Source organism: Protopterus annectens, chromosome 14.part0 (genome assembly GCF_019279795.1).
Source record: "Protopterus annectens isolate FY-2018-M chromosome 14.part0, PAN1.0, whole genome shotgun sequence".
In the NCBI taxonomy this organism is placed as follows: domain Eukaryota; kingdom Metazoa; phylum Chordata; order Ceratodontiformes; family Protopteridae; genus Protopterus; species Protopterus annectens.
Window position 1 is genome coordinate 24,722,481 of NC_056748.1, and position 24,470 is coordinate 24,746,950.

The 24,470-nt window shown below is 40.9% G+C and overlaps 1 protein-coding gene across 2 annotated transcripts in view; it reads left to right on the forward strand.

Annotated features, from left to right (window-relative positions):
• The first annotated feature begins 516 nt into the window (after nt 1–516).
• The window catches only part of ZAR1 (zygote arrest 1), an 84,272-nt gene continuing 60,318 nt past the window's right edge, over nt 517–24,470 (forward strand). Inside the window, exon 1 of one of the 2 annotated variants that reach the window (XM_044055518.1) lies at nt 517–1,437. In XM_044055518.1, the coding sequence (XP_043911453.1) occupies nt 586–1,437 (852 nt within the window). In that variant the 5' untranslated portion in view covers nt 517–585. The remainder of the gene's footprint in view (nt 1,438–24,470) is intronic. The other variant, XM_044055517.1, reaches the window with a different exon arrangement.

Consider the following 24,470-nt stretch of genomic DNA (forward strand, 5'->3'; position numbering starts at 1 on the left):
ACACTGAGTAACATCTACCACAAAAAAATAGCTGCATCGCAAAGCTGGTAACTTCCTTGCTCAAGAATGAGCAACAAAGCCAAATGTAATTAAATGCAAAGGCTCCAGCCCCCAGTGACATTTTTTAAATATTGCTGTAACATTAACTTAGTAAACAGAACAACACATTTTGCATCAACCTGTATTTTTCTGAAGAAAATGCGTTCCTTCATCATCTGACTTAATACCATATACCTCTTTAAACCAAAACATAACCAATTCTAATTATAGCACAGCCATCAGTGAATACTTCTGGGGAATCCTAAATTGGAAAGTTAAATGAATCTGTTCATAATAATAAAAAGTCATTAAATGTTCCTGTAATAAATATTCTTTTTATCTAGTAATTTGAATTTAAAATAATTTGACTCATAACACTGAATTAAAATTACGTCGTTAGTAATATTAATGAGGAGATCCCGAAATGGATCGGTGTTTTTTTAGCTTAACAGGTGCTCCACGTGTAATTAATCTCACAATGCAATTATCTCAATTTATTAACTTCTAGGAGAGGCTGGTTTCTTTCCCAAACATTTATCACTTAGTATGGCAGGCGTTTCCGAAGATGCTATGGATAATTATATGTATTCCCCTTACTCAAACCCTTATTCTTATCGTTATTGTTACCCCAAGGGGAAAGGGGGGTCCAGCTGGCGAACTCCGCGCCCCCCAGCTTATGGGCTCTATGGTGATGGTAGTAGTTATTTTTCTGGCGAGTCCGCCACCGATTATTTTGATAATTTCCAAAGAGCCCAACTCAAAGCTATTTTGTCTCAAGTGAACCCTAACCTAACGCCCCGACTGCGAAAAGCCAACACTCGGGATGTGGGGATCCAGGTTAACCCCCGGCAGGACGCGGCTGTCCAGTGTTCTCTGGGACCCCGAACCTTGCTTAGGAGAAGGCGTGGGCCGCCACTCTTACGTCGGTGGCCGGAGCAGCCACAGCAGTTGCTGGGCGAGCCTGTTGGAAGCCCACCACAGGTGCGCTTTCCTAGGACAATTGCAGTTTATTCCCCCATTGTTTCGAGACGACTTGGCGCTTTTGAGGAAGAAGATGAAGAAGAAGAGGGAGAAGGGGGTCAGCAAGATGAGAAAGAAACTGAAGAAAAAACGGATGCGAACGTGGAGGAGATACCTGCTCAAGAAGGAGAGGTGCGAGAAGAAGAAGAGAATAAATCTGTCCAAGGTGTTACATTAGATGATGAGGAAAAACAGGAGCAGAAAGAAGCCTGTGATATAGGGAAAGAGAACCTGCCGGAAGAAGAGAAACCAAATGACGAATTAGTTACTCTACCCCAAAAGGATGAAGATTCAACTGCTGAAAAAATACAACCAGCTTCCCAAAATGGAGAGAAACCACCACAGCCGGTACAAAGCAAAACTAGGCTGCGGTTCCAGGTAAATTTTGAAATTTCCAAATGGGATAACAGGGTTGCCACCTTTTCAAATGGCCAAAGTGGGACATGTGTGGTACAGACATCAGATTTTACAGGCCGACACATACCCACGGCCAGTACAAAGGACAGAATGTAACTGTTTTGCCTACAGAAAAGCGTTTTCTTGTAGCATTTTAGTTGCTTATTCTGTTTCTCATAACATGTAGGTATTTCAGATACAGAATAACTGTTTAATGCAACTATTACATAAAATATAAGAAATAATTTTGTCCTAAAATCTCAGGACATTTGCCATGTTTACAATTACATGTCAGGACACAACTGCCCAAAGAGGGGGACTGTCCAGCGCAAAGTGGGACAGGTGGTAACCCTATGGGATAATGTGTCGTCGTCCACCCCCCAATATTGCCTAAATTGGAGATGTTATAAAATGTGCTGCTATGAGCTGAGCCCATGTACTTGGGATGTACATTGTTAGAAGCTTGAAGAGCAGGTGGTGCTGTGGAACATCTTTTCCCAGATTAAGATGTTTCTGCTAAAATTCTATTTTGGCAATAGAAAAAAATAATCACACTCACTGTGTAGTAAGGCTTAATTTGGTGTTTAAAGCATATATTTCAAACATTAAACGACGTTGTTTTAACTCCAGCTTTTAGCTCTGCCCTTCCTAAAACTGGTGACTTCTGGAGATGTGCATTACAACGAATAAAGGCATTTAGTTACAACCGCCTTTTACATCAGAACCATACCTCTCAGCTGTCAATATTTGTCTGCCTTTTTTTTTTCTGGTAAATCGCTGAGGATTGGACTCATTAAATTATAACATGCATTTGAGTTTGACTTCCTATCCTTCAGAAAATTCATGCTTGCTAACACAAATCCTATTACTCTAAATGTGACTTTCTCAGTGTAATATGTCCTTAGTTGTCTCCTCCTCATTTTAGGCTTTGTCTAGATAAGTATGCCAAGAATATGTATATTGTAGGTTCATAGATGTGTACTAGGCTAATGGCCCTGGAGCCTTTACAAGCCTAGCCCATAGGATTAGCCTGGCATCGTGCCACCCGACCTCTGTTCCCATGAGGTGCTCTGACATGTACGGGAAGTCTATTCCATAGAATGGGCAGTCTCTGTTATGAACCTGTTCCTTCAGCTTGTTCTGTTTGTGGTAATGAGAATGAGGTCTCTAGAGCGTGTAGTGTGGAGGGATTGGGATTTCTTTATATGTAGCATTTCTAACAGAGCTTGGTCCGACATGGCTTTGTAAGTCGGAGATAGACGGAGAATAGTTGTTGCTTTTAGTCTGTTCCTATAGGGCAATTGTTTAAGGGCTAAAATCCTCTTTGTGAGGTACTTTTGCAGCTTCTCCAGTTGCAGGTGTCTAGTGAGGTACATGCTAAATGGGGCATTGTACTCTATTGGCTTAATGAGGGAAGAACCATTACCTTGTGATGTCAATGCCTCCGAACAAAAGTGTCCTTATTTGTTCCTATTTCTGATTGTGTCCCTGATTGAGTGATGCGACAAAGTGGATTATAATATAGAGCATTTGTGTTGTACCGATAAGTAAAAAAAAAAATTAGGAGCAGTCCTGCTGGCCTTAGTCGCGTTAATAAATTGGACCGTGGCTCTCAACCTTCCATTTCCGGAAACGGAGAGGGGAGTCTCCTGAATTAGTCAAATGGATGCTATCTGACAATGGTATATCTGGCTTGCTAAAAAAAATCAGTTTTTGGAAGGGCAGAGCAAAATTTAAAGACGTTTTAAAAGCAGCAGTTTTGTCGTATGGAGCGGGGCTCTGTCTCCTAGCCCAAGAATTCTGAACAAAGCCAAATCTACCCCCCCCCCCAATTTTATAAATTCTATTTTGCAAGAATAACTTTTGCAATAACATGCGTTTTCTGAAGGACTAGTCTGGTAACTCGTATTTTTGTAATCAAAGATGATTAGCCAATGGCGAGAAGTGAGACGGCAACCAATTTTGAGACCGAAATTAGACAAAAATCAAGCTTTTTGGATAGTTGAGCTATGCGTTGGACGAAGTAAATCCGTTTTTTTATATATCGGGATGCACTGTATGTGGGTGGGAGTGTCATTTGATGCCTTTTAACTTTGTCTTCGCTATACTGCGAATAGCATGGGGTAGTCAAAAGTTGAGGGTATATGTATTCATACCTCTCAGCTGTACAGATTTTTGAAGAATGTTCAGATTTTTTGCCTCATATTTTTGGTCAGTTTCTCATAAAATTGCAGTTTTCTGGCACAAATCTTTGGAAAATCATTGCGGGTTGAAGTCAAAATGGTAAACACTTTAGTTTCAGACTTCAAACCCTTAAGCTAATACAATCTGTTCTGACAACGTTCTAAATCTGTAAGTGCAATATTTAAATGTACCCCTATTTTTGAGCCTTTGTCCCCCGTTATTTATGACCTTGTCCAGATTTCTTGCTACAAGAGGTTAAGACCTAGGATTCATATCCATTTCAGTTACAGCTACACACACGCATGAAATTACAAAGTTTCTTGTGTCCCAAGTGGAATTCCACTTAAAATTCCAATTTAATGTAATAGTAACTAATTAGATTTTCCAGTAGCCGGGTTTTGTGGTGCGTGACCGCTGGAACGCTGGTATTTGTCGTCGTTGCAGTGGTATGACTTCCCTTTATTAAAAAAAAAAAAAATCGTTGAGCTAGCAGCTAGATTTGGGTGCTACAGTTATTTACTGTGTATATATCTGCGTATAATCCATAGCGTGATTGTATATTGTGTGTAATATAAATATATAATCTGTAGCATGATTTATAAATGCTTCAATCTATAGAGTAGGCTATGCCAAAAGTCCCTTGGCCTCTCGTATATCTACCCATTTATTTTTGAGTTAATTGTACAATTGCTGACTTTACGAGCAAACCCTGCTAAACCGTGCCGTGTATGACATGTATACTGAACTCTATGCCCTGCTACTATACAAGCTCAGGGTTTATGAAACTTCAAGCATGCAAAAGGCAAGGCATCCCGAATTGTTTCATTTGACTTTACACATTTTAAAATGCTAAAATCTAGATACTTTGGAACATGAATATTTTTTTAGCATCACTGGAAGTTTTTGAGAGAAGGGCTTGATTGTGCATAGACGTGGCATATTATAGCAATAACCCACGCTTGGGTGTGGGTAATGCTGGATTTACTCACGTTTGGCGTGGCTTCGCCCTCGGGACCAAACAAAGCCAACCGTGGGTAAATCCAGCATTACCCACACCCAGAAGTGGGTTATTGCTATTATACAATGACATTATTTAAGAAATTACTTTTCTTAAATAATGGCATTGTATAATGCGCCTCTACTGCCCTTCCGCAGCTGTCTGGTATTCTGCGGCAGTTCTGATGTACTGCGCGCCTGTGCAGTACATCAGAACTGTGGGCAAAAGCAACGGAGAACGCAAGATCTCTGTTGCTTTTTTTACTGTCTCGCTATGTTAAATGGGTTTAACAGTGAGACAGCTTTAAAATAAGCAACGGATATCTCCTTTGCTTATTTTAAAGCTGTCTCGCTATGTTAAACCCATTTAATATAGCGAGACAGCTTTAAAAAAAAAAAAAAAAGCAACTGAGATAGCAAGATCTCCGTTGCTTTTTACACAGTGTTGCTATGTTAAAGGAGTTTAACATAGCGAGACAGCTTTAAAAAAAGCAACTGAGATCTCCTGTGTCGCTATGTTAAACTCTTTTAACATAGCGAGACAGTGTTTTATACTAACGGAAAAAGTCCGGGTGACCGGACCTTTTTCCGTTGGTATATTGAGGGATTTACAATGGGCATGCTGGTTGGGCTGGCCAATCAGCGTGCACGTTTTACGGGAGGTATTGTATAATACAAAATTTCCCTATGCTGGCTATAAGTGGGAATGTAATGGTTCCAAATACACTTCACCTTCAAACCATAATGCAGGCACCTATTTGTGGCAATTTTCACATGCATTAAAGTGACCAAAATCTTTGCCACGCAGGCTTAAGACTAAAGGCTGCTAATAAGTTTCACTGCCCTATTGATTACTACAGTTTCCATTTGTCTCCTAACCAGATGGTGCTTGGCCCTCAACCTAGTTTAACAAAATACAAGCTTTTAACAGCATTTCTGTTTGGAACAGATTTTAAGGGTTAGGATTTTGAATATACATTTTGAGCATGTAATGTGCATTTCGAAATGCTTATATGCACTCCTTTAACTTTTTTTTTTATTTTATGGTGTGTATGGCGGATATTGTCAAGTGGTGCTTGTTAACTTCCTGTAAATATGGATTTGTAACATGCAGCATGGGTGCTAGCTCTAAATGTCGTACATGAGCAATGGCTGCATAAAAACTGATGGCCCTAGGGGTCAGTCTGGGATAGGCTGCCATTTTTCTTCAGTTTCCTTTTCTCCAAGGATAACAAGCAAGGAGCACTCTTTCTTTATGTACTATAAGCAGATGTATTGGATACACATGATGTCTCTTGTGGGCAGTCATTACTCTGGGGTTCATCCAAGTACCCTCGGCCCTGCAGATGTATTGGATACACATGATGTCTCTTGTGGGCAGTCATTACTCTGGGGTTCATCCAAGTACCCTCGGCCCCTGCAAACCATGTTCTATAGTTATGTCAAGAATCTAAATGGCAATGCTCAGATATGCTCTGAGCTACAACAGAATGGCATTAAATATACTGATCCCAAGGATATTGCCAGTATCCTGGCAGATCGATTTTAGGGTCTACTTCACCCCCCAAATAGCCCATCTCAATACCAAGATTACCAGATTCTGGTAATCACGGCCACACAAGTAGAAACTGCACTCTCCAAAGCTAAGAATACAGCATGCATGGGACCAGATGACATCCCGGGTTGTGTACATGAACTACAAAATGCACCTCACCCGAGTATGTTTAATCATAGCCTCACCTCAGGCTTCGTGCCCACTTAATGGCACACCGCTGCAGTTATTCCACTCCACAAGGGGGGGGGGAATCCACCTTGGATCCCAGGAACTACCATCCCATCAGTCTGAGCCTGATTTCCAAGGGCATGGAACATATAAACAAAGGCATAACACTGGACCCCACCCGGTTTGGTCAAAGTAGCCAACTCCAAATCCAGCTCCAGACAAGTGGAGTACCTAAAGGTTAAGTCCTGGGACCACTCTTGTTTGGCATCTACTTTGAAATACAGGCCAACACTAAGGAACTCTAGCTAACCAAGGTCGCAAATGACTGCAAACTGGGAGCCATTATTGAATCCCCAAATGATGTGAATATTCTACAAAAGGGCCTTACAGAAACAGATGCTTGGTGCCTGAGCCATGGGCTCAAGCTTAATGCCGAGAAATGTATAGTTATCCCCCTTTAGAAAAACCATGTACCCGTGAATTACCACATAGGTGGCAGTACACTAAACACCGAAAGTGTGATGAGTCTTGGACACAGGTGGACAGTGGTCTCACCTTCGATAACCACATCGCCACAACAGTCAGGAAATCCTATGTGGCACACCTCATCACTAAGGGCTTTTCATCCAGAAAAAAGGGCATTGTCCCACTGTACTCATCCCTCATTAGACCCATTATAGAGTACAACACCCCGTTTGGTATGTACCTCACAAGACCTCTGCAACAGCTGGAAAGGCTGCAGAAATACCTCACTAAAAGAATCGCAGGCCTATAGCAGATGTCCTATGCTGACTTTTAAAAAAAAAAAAAAAAAAAAAAGACAACCTCCAGCTATACTCTGGCATATCATCTACTCGGCGGCAATGTCTGCTTAACATACAAGGCCATGTCAAACCCTAAGCTGTTGGACATGCTCCACTTAAAGAATCCCAATCCCTCAGAGCCACACGCTCCAGGGATCTAAACCTTAACACAGTGAACAAAACCTGCTGGAGGGATAGGTTCCTGACCCATAGACTGCCCATACATGTCAAGCAGAGTACCTCCTTGGCCATCTTCAAAAGGAACCTTGACTATTGGATGGGAGATAGAAAATTCACCCTGGGGATCATGTCAGTCACCTTGCTAGACAGGAGTCCAGGGAAGTAAATATTGTGGGAATAAATATCCAGGGAATTGTTATGGCTAGGCCTGTATATGCCCTAGGGCCAATAACCTAGTACCAACCTATGAAGAATGGCTAATGGTACATGATCAGGCTTTCTTCCTGATGACTACTAATATTGTCTGCTCTCGCTGCATTGTTCTAAAACATTGTTGGTCACAATCTGATAAGATGCCTGTAAAGACTGAGGGATGAAGAGACATTACTGCTTCCTAGCAGTTTAGTTCTTTCCTCTGCATAAGAATAGTTATCTTTTTGCTTTCTGGGTGTGTCTGGGCATAATTTATTTCAAATTTTGGGGTCTTTATACTCTGTGGATTGTATTTCCAGAGTTCACTGCTATCGATATCTGTACTCAGAGGATTTATGCTTAATTTGTATAACACTATTCTTGGCATCACTATTTCCTTCTGTGGCTGTCCATAGTGTATATATGATGGCAGTAACTGTACTGTGTGGCTTGAAATCACTAGCAGTTAAGTGTTATCCATCCACCATCAGCAAATACTCCTGAAATAGCTTCATCAATTCTAGACGAGGACTGATGCTTTTGTCATGTAAAATTCTCTGGGATGTTTAGTCGCATCTAACCCAAAAAGCTTAAAATCCCAAGTATCACCCTACCCAGATGCATTTTGTGTTCTTATTGTCACTCTTGTTTGCCTGGGCCTGGTATAGCTTGCATAATACCCTTTTCCAAGTCCCAATTTCTTTATGTTCTGCTTATTTTTGGATAACTGTATGTGGTCTATCATTGTAGTCATTTACAGTTCAGTGTTTTCTTCTTTTTTAACTAAACATCAGTCCCTTTTTAACTAAACATCAGTCTCTGCATCCAAACAGATTTTTCTATTCTTCCATAAACCAAAATGGTATACCACAGCCCAACTCTGTTATTCCTTTCTACAGTACATAATCAAACTTTGATCTCATCTGGTCACAGCAGTGACATTATCCACAAATGTGCTGTGCCCCCCCCCCCCAAAATAAATGCACTCTGGCACATATCCATAGCGGAAAGCTTTGCATGCGTTTCAGTTGTGATAGCACTGTAATCCTTGCTAGTAAAAGTAAATGCATTAGACTGGCTAGAGAACCCTTCATTTTATTCAGTGTTACAGCTGATAACTTTTCCAATAAATGTTGCATAATTTCTTTTTTTAGCTACTGTTTCCATTGGTGGCTTGTTTAAGCAATTTGCCATGCAGTTTATTTTTGTGGGTAGTGAGTGCAGCCTGCTCTTTCACACTGTATTGGGGGTAGTGAGTGCAGCCTGCTGTTTCACACTTAGCAGGCTAGCAGCTGTATTGGAGAACTTCACACCATCTTCATGATACCTTTCCCTTTTGGATGCCATTTTGGACTTCCCCAAGTCTATTTTTCATGTAGCACTATATCTGTTTTTCTTGCATCTATCTTTTGAACTGTTGGTAATGAGTGATCCCATGTAATGTAAACTTCACTTTCTATGATGCTTTGTGGTTCGTTTCCAGATCCCATGTAATGTAAACTTCACTTTCTGTGATGCTTTGTGGTTCGTTTCCAGTGTTTTTTTCAGCGACTTCAATACCATAATGTTTTCATAATCCCCAAGTCTTTGCACAATCCCCAGTGCAACAGTCTTGCCACATTATTGTGCCTTTCAGGATACAATCCTTCTGTCATTAATGTCACAACCAGCAGCCATTAATGTCACAACCAGCAGCAAGGTCTGTGACCATTTCCAAATCTTTTACAAAACTTAAATTTGTCTGTTTATCCCACATGTTCTATGGACATTCAATACTGACCTTTCATCTTTTGGTTTGTTTATCTACTTCTGGTTTGATTTCAATTCCTGCTTGACACTTATGTGCTTCTGCTAGATTAAGCAGGGAAGTAATCTTAGATTTATTTTCTTCAAGTTTCAAAACTTTCACTACTTTGGGTCTTGAGGTCCACAGATGTGTGCAGTCCCACAATTGCAGATCTATATGTGTAATCAATTTCAAGGAGGCCATACTGCCTTCAGAAGGGGGAAATACAATCTTTGTATGCACTGATTTTCATAAATCCATTTGAGCATGAAGCATCCTTGTTTTCCTGTCTAATCCAGCCAACATGTTTTGGGGCCAGTCGGTCACACACAAACTGTTAGGACAGGAAGACCAAACTGATTTATAGCTTGAATTTTTGTTCAGAGGTCAACAGTGTTTTCAGGATTAGTCTTATAAAATATTCCTTAACTAAGTTTTATTCACATTGGTTCACTTTTTTTTATTGATCCTTCATCAATTCCTAAATATTTATATTTATGCACTCCCTCTTAAGTTCTTTTATCTTATTCTTCTCCCAAACTGTTTTCTTGGTGCTGCAGGTTTCCTGCTTTAAAGGTTGCTTTTGCACATATATCAAGACCAAATTACATTCTTGTATCTGAAAAACTACTACTTGCAGTTGTGCTTTTAGCTACTCATCTGAGGTATACAGTTTTAAATCAACAGAGAAGCTGAGAGGTCTTAACTCTGTTTTCTAGCAGTTTTTTTATCCATGAATGTGGGATACTATCATGCTTTTTTTATAGTCTGTCTATGCTATACTTGGATTCTTCCCCTTTTTACAGTTCTCCATTAGGCTATTTAGCAACAGACTATCCTTTGTTCCATATGACTTTATTATCCTTTTGCTCTATTGCCATGATGGAATTTTCTTCTAAATTACTACAAGCTCTGGCATCCACTTTTGGTGTATAGCTAGGTCATCAGAAGGCAAGTTATTGGCCTATAATTAAGCAGGAGTATTTTTTGTAGTGTCTGTCTGGAGTGTGCATATAAATGGTTCCTACTCGTGGCTAAATCTTTATGTAAAGATATACTTTTAGCCAGAAGTTAGGAACTGCATCTGGGTTTGGTTTCCAATTGGAAGCTTTTCTTCTCTGGTCATTGCTTCGTCTCATTTCGTATCCTATACATTTTTAACTTCTTATTCTTTTACTTTTATCCATTTAGCATCTTTATGTTCCACAGGATCTTCATAGATATTTCTCAAATGTAACTTTCTTTTTTAGGTGGTCTTTCAATTCCTTTTACCTTGTTTCCCAGTTCTCTCGAACATTTTTTAGGGCAATTAAATTGCTTATTTTGTACTTTTCCTTGTTTATCTGTTTATCTTCTAAGCTTTTCTGCTTGTGCTGAGATTTTATTTGCAATAGTGCAAGATCCTGATCAGTTGTAAATACTGTGCGCTGTTCTCTTCCCTCTTTATTCTAACAGTGACACTGGTCTTAGTTTTCTTTATTCGATACTTCCATTATATTCAATTTCTCCCCTTACTACCCTATGTTCTTGTGGTAACATTTTATCTGTTTAGCTGCACAGTAATGTATCCTGTTCTGTCGCATGGCTCTCTATGAACAGTCTTAAAACAAATTAATACAGTAATTATCAGACTTCTGACTTTTTTGGGTTTTATTGGCCTTCTGCAGTCTTTCTATTAAATCAAGCGACTCTTCTCTCAGCTCATTTCCTTCTAAACTAAGGGCACACTTTTTTGTTCTCCATTTCCTGCAGCATTACGTAGAAAGTTCTACATCTTCCTGTGGCACATTCTCTTCAGTTTCATCCTGTCTCATCTGTTGCTCTGTCATATTGGAACTCACTGGCCTATCACTCCTAAATATTGACTACATCAGAGTTGCCACAGCTTCCTTCCCTCACTGTGTCCAGCTTCCTTCCCTCACTGTGTCCAGCTTCCTTCCCTCACTGTGTCCAGCTTCCTTCCCTCACTGTGTCCAGCTTCCTTCCCTCACTGTGTCCAGCTTCCTTCCCTCACTGTGTCCAGCTTCCTTCCCTCACTGTGTCCAGCTTCAAGTGAACATTTTATACTGGCTTCCTGTGGAAGGTTCCAAAATATCTTCATATGGCAACTGCCCAGTTGCTCCCCATTCCACTGGTTTCTCCTTAATATGTCTTGCTGTATCCTACTGTGGTGCTTTTGAGCTAGATTTTCTACACTGAATCCTTCACTTCTCAGGTTCTCCATAACCTCTGTTTCTATTTAACTTCTCCATTCCTAGTCTCCTTTTCCTCATTTTTGTATTGCAAAGCTTTCCATGTCTGGATTCCTTTGCCTGTATTTCTTCAAATATCTTTGGTCCTGCTCTTTGTACTGATTTTCACTTCAATAATACTCTAGCACTGTGAATTATTTTTCTCTGAGACCTTTAGTATGGTAGTCTGCACTGATGATGGGGAATTCATTAGTCGAGTCACGTGTACAAAACTGGCACTGTTTGTTTCAGTTCTGTAGTTGAGTACAGGCTGAAGATGTTTCCTAGTTCCTTCTAGTCTTCAGTGCCATGATGTGAGTGTAGCAATGTTTTGGGGGTCTTTGTCACTAATGGTAGGATAGAAGCCTGCTAGAGGGATTAACTGCGCATCTCTAGGTCACTTTTTTTTTGGGGGGGGGGGGGTTGATCATACTTGGTCAGAACTCTGTGTATAGACAGATATATTCCCTTTCTCTAGTATGAATGGGAATTCAGGTCTAGTATGAATGGGAATTCAGGTCTGTAAATCTGTTTTTACAGAAGCATACAGGCCCTAGGCCCTAAATTTTCTCTACAGATAGAGTAGTAGTAGTGTTGGGTGTTCCAGCCTTTTGTAGGCCTGTAAACTATTGTTGCTACACAGGATGTTTGTGTGATAATATGGCTGGGGGCTTTAAACCTTGGTGTTGTCTTTTCCCGCAGATTTGTTTAGAGACTGCAGATGTGCAGCATTTGGGAATTGACCAACAGATGTGCAGCATTTGGGAATTGACCAATGCACACGCTTGCAGTAATTGTGTAACAGACTTGAGCTTAAAATGAAGGTTGACTGGCTCTGGTGCGGGATTTCATTGAAACTTGTTCATAGGAATTGTATCTCTGTGCTTCTAAGAAGCAACCTCTTTAGATCAGTAATTTGTAATTATGAAGGGTGCTTTTCAATTAAATACTAATGGCTAAACTACTTGCATCTTTTCAAATGCCTTTAAAACTGCTATGTTTAAAAAAGCCACCATGACTCCCATTGCATGACTTACTCTATGCACGCATTTGCTAAAGCAGAAACAGAGGTTTAACTAGTGCTGATGTGCACCTTAAAAGTCTGATGTGCTTGTGCTCTTTGTACATGAAGATTTGATCCAGCACGTTCTGGTGGCTTTCCCACTTGTGCACATTCTGGTGGCTTTCCCACTTTACAATCAGCATGTTTGCTCCAGCAACACTGCCTGTAGCAGCACTTTTTTACCTCTTCTTGCTTGCCCCATCTCCAACTGAACAAGGCTTTTTGAGGTGCTAGTATTGGTCAACTGCAGTCTGAAATTGCAGCTTTAGAATGTCTTGGAACACTACTTTGGTGTTGCCTAATATAGCTATAACAGAGGACTGTTACTGTTTTTATATCCCACATGTTTAAAGAGTAAAAGTGTAAATTTTTGAAAACATCTACACAATTTGACTGGCAGTGACAGTGTAAACATTCACCTCACTGTCGACTCAAACCAGCCAGTGTAGGAGTAAAGGTTTTAAGCTTGCAAAGCTAAAAAGGCTCAAGTATTTGGAGTGACAAGGTGGAAAGTGCATTGCAATCTGACAAAAACACCAAATGAAAATTTGATAGCTGAATGCACTTGGAATATACTGGTTAGATGTTCCCTTTTTAATGAAGCAGACAAGAAAAACTTTGCCTCTAAATTACCACAGTCCAGTTCTCAAAGACTCCGAAAATATTCACTCTACTTAAATTTGTATTTTGAGGTGCCAAGTTTAAAAATCCATTTGAGTAAGCCAGATATTCAAACATGTTCACTTGTGATCATGCTCGCTGTTTACTTGAAGTAAAAAATGAGGGCGTATAAAGTGTATTGGTTCTGGTTTAAGCACTTGAGCTTCAAGCCAGTTATTTTACATTAAGAAGGTTCATGGTCTGCACTCTTGTGGGAGGAGAGGCTGGACTCTGCCCTTCTGAGCTGGGAATAGTGCCTGCATATTTAAACGGTTTCTTACTGAAATTGGTACACCTTGTTAGCTGTAGCATAGACTAGATCCAGGCCTGCTGAATCTAGCTTTGTTTGTATGCTTGTTCGTTTATTTCCCTGAAATGCTAATTCCACCTAAAACGCGGCCTTTCAGTGCTTCTGTGGATCCCTAGTGATATCTGCATTGCTTACTGTACTTATTTCCTTGTTTCATGAAAGAAAGTTACTGTTTGTCATTTTTGCATTTAAGTTACCTGTAACACATTGCATTTTAAGTTATCTGGCACTTGCTCACTAAAGCAATTATATAAGTCAGCACTAAAAAATTAAAAGCACTACACCCTCACAAACTCCCCTTGAGTAGAGTACCTTGTTCCCCATTGGCCCTTTTTTCAATTATAAAGGAATTCCCAATACTATTCTAGCATGTCCAAAGGTCAGTTGTCAATCTCCTCTCCGGTCCAGCTGGTGAATCTGGTGAATCTGGGAATCTTGAGGCAATGTTACAACTGCCTCATGTACACAGGCAACCCTCTCCTCTTCCCAACAAATTCCAACACATGTGAGAGATGCAACCATATAGCCAAACTGGAGGCCAAGCTCTCTCAACTCAGTACTGGCGTAACCAGTCAGGAGAAGGAAACCACTCCCTACAAATACAGTCTCACACAGACCTACCACGACAGTGAACCAAACATACTCGGAAGCTCTAAATAAAAATCTGCCTAAGCATAAGAGCCATCCAAAGCAGACACTCAAGCAACCGCTACCCCAAACACGTGCAAAACATAATTCACAAAGCCAGTGTGCCGAACAGTCACAGCCCTTAAGGCTAAACACAACACCTGATACACTTGTAATAGGTGACTCTATCATCAGGCACACTGACGTCCCGCTCACCAGGCTGGACAAGAAGTTCACTGAGCTGCCTGTCTGGTGCTAGGATCCGCCACATAACACAAGCACTCGGGTCACTCCAAGGCAAGTACAAATAGGACTCTGTCATTGTCCATGCTGGTGTGAATGACCTGAGACATACCTCCCTGGACTACATGAAAAGAGACAGAGGAGCTCTCTGAGCATGTAGCCTAGGCCGGTATGACCCTGACCTTGAGTAGCATCTTACCCTCGCCAAGAATGATGCCACAATATGAAGACAAGATTATCAATTTAACAATTGGCTTAAGTATTGGTATCATTCAAAGGGGATCCAATGCCTGTCAGCCTGGGATGACATGCTCAACAAGCCACGATGCTTTGCTAGGGACTGCTTGCACCTGTGACCCCCTGGGCTTTCAGATATTGGCAAAGGCTCTTGCTACCCCCATAGTGCCTTTTTTAGGCAAGGCTCAAAAGACACACCCACCTCCATAGGTATCACAAAGGATAAGAAACTGAGTAATGCTACAAGTCTAAACCTAAAGATGCACGCACTCGAAACTCTCCTTAGCATGGAGAACATCGATATCTGTGCAGTAACAGAAACCTGGTTCAAGGCTCCCGAGAGCACCCCAGCACTACCAGGTTATACCTCATACCATGCTTTTCAGCCCCAAAACCTGGACCGACCCACAAAAGGAGGGTGAGTATCAATATTTGTCAGATACCCACACCTCCAGGTTGGTGGCACAGCAAGAAGCATCAGAGACTATCCATGTGCAACTAACAGTGGGTAAAACTGCCTTCCCAGTTTATAGCCTGCTACAGACCACCCTCCCAAACCCAGGAACCCCACTCAGCCTCCCTGAGAACACTGGGAAATTGGAGGGTCTCTCCAAACACCATTATATTGGGCAACTTCAACTACCCAAACATAGACTGGGAGCATTACTCTAGCTCCAACACCCTAGCCCAAAGGTTCCTAGAATTTATAAACTCATGCTATGGAACAACTTGTTACCACTCCCACAAGAGGGGAAAACCTACTGGACCTGATCATCACCAACATGGGGACTCTATGCTCCAGACCAGAAGTGTATCCCTCACTGGTAAGATCAGACCATAAACTAATCTCACTGGATATTCACGTTCTGACACCACCCCATTGCCCAGAAAACCACAGTGAAAAACTTCTCTAAAGCAAATTTCACACTCCTCAAAACCGAGGTGGAATCCTTCAAAGCCCCCGGGCCCGTGTAAAATACGGCCCAGACTGAAGAATCCTTTATAAACGCATTCTATGAACACCTTCAGGAATGCATGGATCATGCAATCCCAAATAAAACCAAGACCTAATCCTCCAAAGGCAGATGTCCTGTCTGGTGGACCCGAGCCATAAACAAAACTATACAATAGAAGGAGGAAGCTACTACATAGTGCAAAATCCCAAAAAGGGAGGGCATCTCTGATCAGTATTAGCAAAAAACTACGGGCACTCATAAAATCGTCTAAGGCCAGCTTCGAGAGAAAAATTCGCAAGGCTTTCTTTAGTTATGTTAGGAACCTGGGTGGGAATTCCCAGATATGCTCAGAATTGGTCCAAAATGTCAAAAAAATACACCGAACCCACAGACATTGCCAACATCCTAGCTGACAGGTTCAGCGCAAACTCCCCCCCCCCCACTAAAAGGGCAAATATCTATCCCAGCAGAGTGCTGACCCCCTGACATCTCAGATGCTCAGGGTAAGAGCTGCCCTCTCCAAAGCAAAAAAAAAAAAACGCATCAATGGGACCAGACAGTGTCCCGGGCTGCATCCTACATGAACTCCAAGAAGAGCTAAACCCGAACAAAACTACTTTTCAATCTCAGCCTTACTACAGGATATGTAACCAAAGAGTGGCGTACAGCAACAGTGGTCCCTCTCCACAAAGGTGGTGCCTCAACGGATCCTGGAAACTATCGCCCCATAAGCCTGACTAGCTTGATCTGCAAAGCTATGGAAAGGATCATCATGGACCTCAAAGATATTGGGGACCTACAGACACTGGATCCTACCCAGTTTGGCTTTAAGGGCAGATCCTGCCTCTTAAACCTGGTCGAAGGCCATTGACGAGGGGAAGGTGGTCCACACAGCCTACCTGGACCTCGCAAAAGTCTTCGATACAATACCCCACTCGGGCATTATAGATAAGCTCACCAGCTTAAATATAAACCCCTTTGTCACTAGATGGGTTGCAAACTGGCTCAAGGACAGAACCCACATGGTTAGAATTGCTGGAGCCATGTCAGACTCCAAACCAGTTACACGTGGCGTCCCACAAGGCTCAGTCCTGGGACCTCTCTTCGGTATATATTTCTCTGAGGTACAGGCAAACATGGAAAGACACTGGCTGACAAAGTTCACAGATGACTGCAAACTGGGCACCATAATCAACTCTCCAGCTGACACAAGCATCCTCCGAAAGGGCCTCATAGAAACAGACAACTGGTGCCAGAGCCATGGCCTCAAGTTAAACGCCAAAAAGTGTATAGTCATCCCCTTTGGCAAAAACAAAGTGCCCACAAATTACCACATAGTTGGTAATCCATTACGTACAGAAGTAATTGGGGACCTAAGTTGATGGCAATCTCTCATTTGACAACTACGTGGCTGGCCAAAGTGGTTAGAAAAAACATTTTTATATAGGCCACCTAATCATGAAGGGATTCACATCTAGATCAGGGGAGGTCATCGTGCCTCTTTACTCATCCCTCATCAGGCCCATAATTGAGTACAATGTACCTTACCAGACACCTGCAGCAACTGGAAATACCCTAAAAGTACCTCACCAAGGGGATCAAAGGGCTTAAACAGATGCCGTATGCTGCCCGGTTAAAGAAACTCCAGCTCTACTCTGTAGCATACTGCCTGCTCAGAGGCAATCTGTGCCTGATGTATAAAGCCATGTCCAACCCGGAATTAATGGACATGCTGCACCTCAGAAAATCCAAATCCCATCAAGCTACGCGCTCAGACTTGAACCTCAGCACTGAAATAAATAGGACATGCTGGAGGGACAGATTCATAACCCAGAGGGCTCCCTTCACTCTGGAATAAAATCCCAGTCCAGGTTAGGCAGAGTCCCTCTGACTCCAAGAGGAATCGTGAGTGGATGGGAGATCGTAGGTTTACCCCGGGTATCACATCTGTCTCGCTGTTGGACAGAGGCACAGTATACAAACCTCGAAAAAGGGCATAGCAAAATTAATTTAAAATTGGTGGCGAAAGCCAAACGCACTCTGGCTAGGCTTATAAATGCCCTAGGGCAGATAGCCTAGTATGAACCTATGTTAGTGTATGTGTATTTGAGGCAAAAATGAAGGACATTCCCTGAAAATCAGATAATTGAGAGATTGCTTTTGAATGTCTCGCTCTCGGTGCAGAATGTTTTCAGGTTTTTCTCGAGTTACTGTGGCATATCTGATGCCTAGTCCAGTTGCAGAGGTTTAACGCTTCAGCAGATGGTTGTATGTCAAGAACTAATTGGTGTTGACCAAGTCAAATCAAGAAGGTAACCAAATAGATATTTGGTTATATTGGTAATTAACCCCTGGAATATCCAACAGTCTTTAGCATTCAGTTTGTCTGCAATGTGATCGCAACAAGTCAGGGATGGGTTGTAAACCTAAGCCTACCTCTCGAATGGCATACAGAGTACAGACTCATAGCAACTTGTGTTTGAGCTTGGATACCTAAAACCCTGTATAATGCTGCAGAGTGGAATTTGAGACTGCTTTGATTGTTTTCCTGCTAAAGCAGGTGTGACTGCAAACAGATGAAGGAAGCTGTGAGATGCAAGAACAGCCAAACCAACAATGACAAATGTTTGTAAAAGTTTTTTTTTTTTCCTTTTTAGGACAGCAGTTCTCCAAGCTTGGGGGAGAGGAAGCGAACTGTACAAGTTAGAGGCATTGTTAAAAGCAGTCGCTATAAAGGAGTTAACTCTGTAAATCTTATCAAATTGAGTAGAAAATAAGGCAAGAAATGTTAGTCTTCTAGCATGCCGAGGTGAAAGCTGGAAAAAATTCACTTGGGTTTTGTAGGACCACTTGAGCAGTCTAATTCTGATAGAGGACTCTTATTTCAAATGGCTAGAATAGTAAGTCACCAAAACCTGTTGCTTATGGTCTACCTCAGCATGGGTGACAACAGAACCTAAGGGCCCCATCCTTGGTAATTTAAGATTTAAGGCCACACAGTGGACTGCTTGGTAATCCAGACTTTCTCAGGTTGCTTAGTGTCTCCCCATTCTATTATGTACTTCCTCCCTAGATTATCACTCTATTTTTGCCAGTGTTTTGGGGCCCAAAACCTGGGTGAAGTATCAAAATACCTGCATATGATTAACCGGCTACTGTCTTGTTTGGGAACTTTCACATCTGTAATTGTAGGCCTACCTTGTCCTCTAATTGCAAATAAGATGTTGATTTTGCCATTTTGGCACTTACCATGAAAAGATTTTATGGTAACTGTTTAGGTCCTATGTCTGTAGTGCTAATATTTTATGAAAAATTTGGAGGATTTTTATTCACTAGTGAAACTTTCTAGCATTTCTTCACATATTGGTAGAGGATTGAAAACCGCCACCTATGCCTGGATGCAGAAGCTTCCTCCCCAGTCTCTGTTCTGGCCCAGGTGGCTTGCATGTCGGACACTGACAGAAATGCTCTGTTTATTACTCTGAACTCCAGTGGTGACTTCTGGCCTCAGAGGCTTTGGTGCTGACATCTGCCTTTCTCCAGTGCTAACAGTTGAGCTGATTTCTGGTTAGTTTGGGGCTAATGCAAGTATTGGTGCTGGTCTCTGTTCTAAGCTAACAGTGGAGGTCCTTAACAGACATCCGTGCCAGCTTTTATCTTCTGTTCTAGATCTATTGTTAAGCTAGGTGTTGCAGATTGTTAGACTGTGCATTCTGCCCATGAAAAGCTCGCAAAAGAAATCTACTTTACCTTCAAAGGTGCATAAAGTAATGTGCAAGAGGAATAGTGTATACTGGACTATGCAACAGATGTGATTAAGGACATGAATTCCCCTATATCTACCCAATGAGCCCAAATTTGGGTGAAGAAAGCTGTTGCATCAGGTGGGGCTGGTCTGTTAACTTTGACTTTTCCACAGTGGGAAATGTACAAGGCCTTGGTTCACAAGCAGTCTTCTGTGTAGCCCTGCACTTTTAAGGTTGCTACCAACACGGTCTGCCAGAATCCAGATGGCCCCGATCAAAAAATGGGGCAGTGCCCTCTGAGAATGGAATTTTTTCATTTAACACTAAATTTGATTTGCTGCCCACAGTTAAAGAAATGTACCCCAGTGTGATTTACTATTTACTGCTGCAGTAAATAGGGCAGGGGAGAACTGGGGAAAATTATTTCTTGCATGTTTAAGTTTGGTGCATTTCAAATATTTCTGTGCTGCTGCCTGGATCTGCTCACATTAACTGCCATTTTGCATCTCGTGTGTAACCTTGCTAGGGGTTCAGCCAAGACTATGGGCTCTTCTGACATATCTGCTTGGTAGCACAAGTCAAGGCTTTTTTTATGAATGCCTTGTTCCATAAAGCAGCAGGACAGAATAGGTAAACTATGGGAAAAGGGTAGAACTCCCTCACTATATCCAAGTTAAAATGCAGAGGAGGCCTCATCAGATGCAGGTAGCTAATGGAAAGACTAATCTGAGAATAGTTAAAGGACAAAGGCTTCAGAGCAGGAATTTGAGCAGTTTATGGGAGCCAGCAGTAGAAGTCTTGAGGCATAGTCCAATTACCCCTTTTGGGGTTTTGTCCATCCACATGTCAAATGGGAAAGAAACCAAACTGGATAAGTTGGTGGACAGTTGTTGACTTGCAAGCATAGCTCTCAACCTTCAGTCTGCAGAGGAACCCTAGCCCTTATGTGGAACAAATTGGAAAAATGTGGAACACTTGCAGCTTAGAAAGGGCATAGGACGGTTAAAAATATGCTGGTTCCAAAGAACTTAAATACATTTCTTTATTACCTTGGATAAGTAAGTGTGATGGAGCCTTTCAATGTGGAACTTCGAGGAATATTAACTTTTGAAGTACATGCCCCTCAAGTACCTCATTACAAGGAATGCTTGCAAGGTATTTTCTTTCAGGCCATGTCACCCCATCAAAAAGCAGCACAAAAGTAATTCTTTTAGAATCGCCAACCAACGTGAGTAGAAGGTTATAATTCTGAATGTAGGATCTTTTTATAGAGCTACAAGACAATGTTCCTTGGGCCAGTTTTGGATCTGGGCAGCCTAAACACAATTGCCCCAAAAGTAACTTTGAATGGTCTGTGCACTGTCCTAGCAGAAAACTGGAAATCGGCAAAATTACTAGAAACTCCAAGTCCACGGCAGCAGATACAGGACAGCAGCCTCAGAGCACTTTATTTGTGGAAAAATAATAAAATAAGTTCAAGTTTAATAGCAGCAATAAATCTCTGTTCATTCAGAGACTTTTTCGAGATAAAGCACACAGTCTAGTCCCTTTTTAAAATAGTAAGACAACCCCCTAATTACTCTCCAATATAAGTTACATTCTTCAGTTAGAATCTCATAAATTATTCAACAGTTGGATAATTCTTTAAATGTATAGAAACTGCATAAAAGAACACTCATTAACTACAAAATGCATAATATGTTGCAATAAAAACATTCACCATCCAGACATTTAAAATAAGCTATGTATATACACACACTTCTCTATCTATTGCCTTCAGTTTGAGAACACACTAAAGACAGGGCATCATTTATACCTGGAAAAATTGTTGCATTCATTCTAATTTGCCATATAGCCTCCTGTTTTTCTAATTTTGAGTGTCCATGGGCCACTCGAGTCAATTTCAAGTCCATCCAGGATCATAAACTTATGGTCAGGGAAATTAGTTTTGCAAGGCATTAGTGTTTTTTCAACCTTGTATTTCTTAAGGTGTTCATAAATTCTACTTTTAAGCTTCCTTTCAGTTTTTCCAATGTAGTATGCTGGGCACTTCAGCACGATATACCACTCGTTTGGCACAAACATCTTTATCATAGTCCCACTTATTACACAGGAGGATTCCTCTAAAACATGTGTACACATTGTGTATGACCCACATTTTTTCATATAGCCTACTAATAGGTTTCTTAATTTTTGCTTCAAGATTTGAGCGCCCCCTCCTGTATACTTTGTTTTTTTTTCACCCACTATTCTCTAACATTGTTGCATGATCTAACAATAGCCCAATTTTTGTATATGATGTCTGCAATCATTTTACTGGACTTATCGACTGCAACCAATGCTGACCTGAAGTATGCTGTTCTACAGTCTGTTTCCACCTCCACACACTCCTTACTGGACCAATGATGGGCCGTAGCATCTACCACCAGTTACCCCTATGGTCTCAGTTAATTTCTCAAGCTCTCCTCTCTGTATATTCATTAAGGTCATCCATCCCTATAAGTAAATATGGTTTATTTATATCCTGGTTAAGGATGGCTTTAAAGTGTCCTCTTTCTTTTATTTACTACTTCAATAAGTAACTCATTCACTAATATAGTAGGATAACCCAACATTTCTTTCAATAATTCACATTTTCCAAGGAATGTTTTTTCAAAACAAGTAATCATGTGGGCATTGCCCCTTTACGGCAGCCTTTTGTAGGGGGTGAGCACGGTTAAAATGCAGGAAGTTATTAGAATACATTTCCTTATGTAAAATTTCAGATTGGAACACACTTGGAGAGCTGCTCTTTACCAATAAACATCCAAGTATGTAATTTCACTCACTCCTACAGTGTGGGTGAAACTTAAAAATTGGGTAGAATTGTTAATACAGAATTCATTAAACATCCCTTGCGGGTCAACCCAAAACACACAAAATATCCAAATATTAAATACTTGATTCTATTAACTTTTTCTCCTATTGGAGCATGACAATGTTCACATACAGGCCCCCACAAGTAGAGTCCATAGCAACCCCCTTTGAAGTTTTCTTTATTGAAAAATATAAAATTATTCCTTAGCACCAGGTTTAAAAGTTGTTCATAAACATTTATTTTTGGTTGAGGAATACTTCTGCCCATGAAAAAGCTCCCAAAAGAAAACTACTTTACCTTCAAAAGTGCATAAAGTTTTGGTTGAGGAATACTCTAACAAAAATAAATGTTTATGAACAACTTTTAAACCTAGTGCTATTGAATAATTTTATATTTTTCAATAGAATACTTCAGACAAAGGGGGATTGCTATGGGCTCTCCTTGTGTGTGTGTGTGTGTGTGTGTGTGGGGGGGGGGGGGGGGCTGTACGTGAACATAGTCATGCTCCAATGGGAGAAAGTTCTTAATCAGTCTTTTATAAATATTATAGACTTTATATTCGTTTTTTGGATGACATTTGTGTTTTGGGTTGGCCCAGAAAGGGGGGGGGGGACTAATGAATTCTTGGTGTGTATTAACAAGATTCACCCACACTGTAGGAGTAAGTGAAATTACTTACTTGGATGTTAGATTGGAACACACACCTAAAGAGCTATTTACCAATCTGAAATTTTCTGAACTTATTCTAATAGCTTCCTGCATTTTAACAGTGCTCGCCCCTACAAAAGGCCGCCGTAAAGGGGCAATTTTGTAAGAGCTACCTGCATGATTTGTTTTGAAACCTTCCTTGGAGAATGAATTATTGGAAGAAATGTTTGTTAAAAGGGGTTATCCAACTGTTTTTAGTGAACAAGTTACTTATTGTAGTAGTAAATGAGAGAGAGGACACTAAAGCCATCCTTAACCAGAATGTAAATTAACCACATTTACTTATAGGGATGGATGACCTTAATGGATATACAGAGAGATGAGCTTGAATTAATGGAGACCATAGGGGTAACTGATGCTAGAGTGGTAGATGCTACGGCCTATCATTGGTCCAGTAACGAGAGTGTGGAGGTGGAAACAGACCGTAAGAGTAGCATACTCTAGGTCAGCATTGGTTACAGCTTATAATGGGTCCAGTAAGCGTAGCATACTCCAGGTCAGCATTGGTTACAGCTTATAATGGGTCCAGTAAAATGATTGCAGACATCGTATATAAGAATTGGGCTATTGTTAGATCATGCAACGATGCTCGAGAATGGGTGAGTGAAAAACCAAACATGGTATACAGGAGGGGGCGAATCCTCAAATTTTCTTTAAGCAAAAAATTAAGACACCTATAGTAGGCTATATGAAAAAATGTGGGTCATGCACAATGTGTGTACATGTTTAGTGGGGCCCTCCTGAGTAATAAATGGGACTGATGAAGATAAAAAAAAGGTTTGTGCCAGTGTGATGCCTTGTGCATGAAATGCCCAGCATACTACATTGGAAAAACTGAAAAGAAGCTCAAGTAGAATTCATGAACACCCTTGAGATGTAAGGTTGAAAAAAGACTAATGCCCTTGCAAAACACTAATTTCTCTGACCATAAGTTTGATTCTGGACTGACTTGAAATTGACCCAAGTGGTGGCCCATGGACACTCCAATTAGAAAAAGAGGAGACTATATGGCAAATTAGAATGAATATGGCAAATTAGAATGAATGCAACAAGTTGGCCAGGTATAAATGCCCTGTCATGTTTTCTCAAACTGAAGGAATGTTTTCTCATTGAAGGCACTAGATAGTGTATATACACATAGATTATTTTAATGTTTGAATGGTGAATGTTTTTATTGCAACATAAAATGCAAGTGTTATGTTTTATATGGTTTTCCCAACTGCTGAATTTTGAGATTCTAATTGACAAATGTAACTTATTGGTGGAGAGTAATTGGGGGGGGGGGTGTCTTTATCTTAAAAAAAAGACTGACCGTGTGCTTCATCTTGGAAAAGTCTTTGAATAGAGACAAACGTGCTTGGTTTAGAGCTGATTATTGCTACTATTCAACTTATTTTGTTTATTTTTTCTACAAATAAAGTGCTTTGAGTCAAAAATGTGGTTGTTGTCCTGTATCTGCTGCCGTGGACTTTTGCCTTGGAATTCCAAACAGCATATCCAGTTTTCTCCAAGA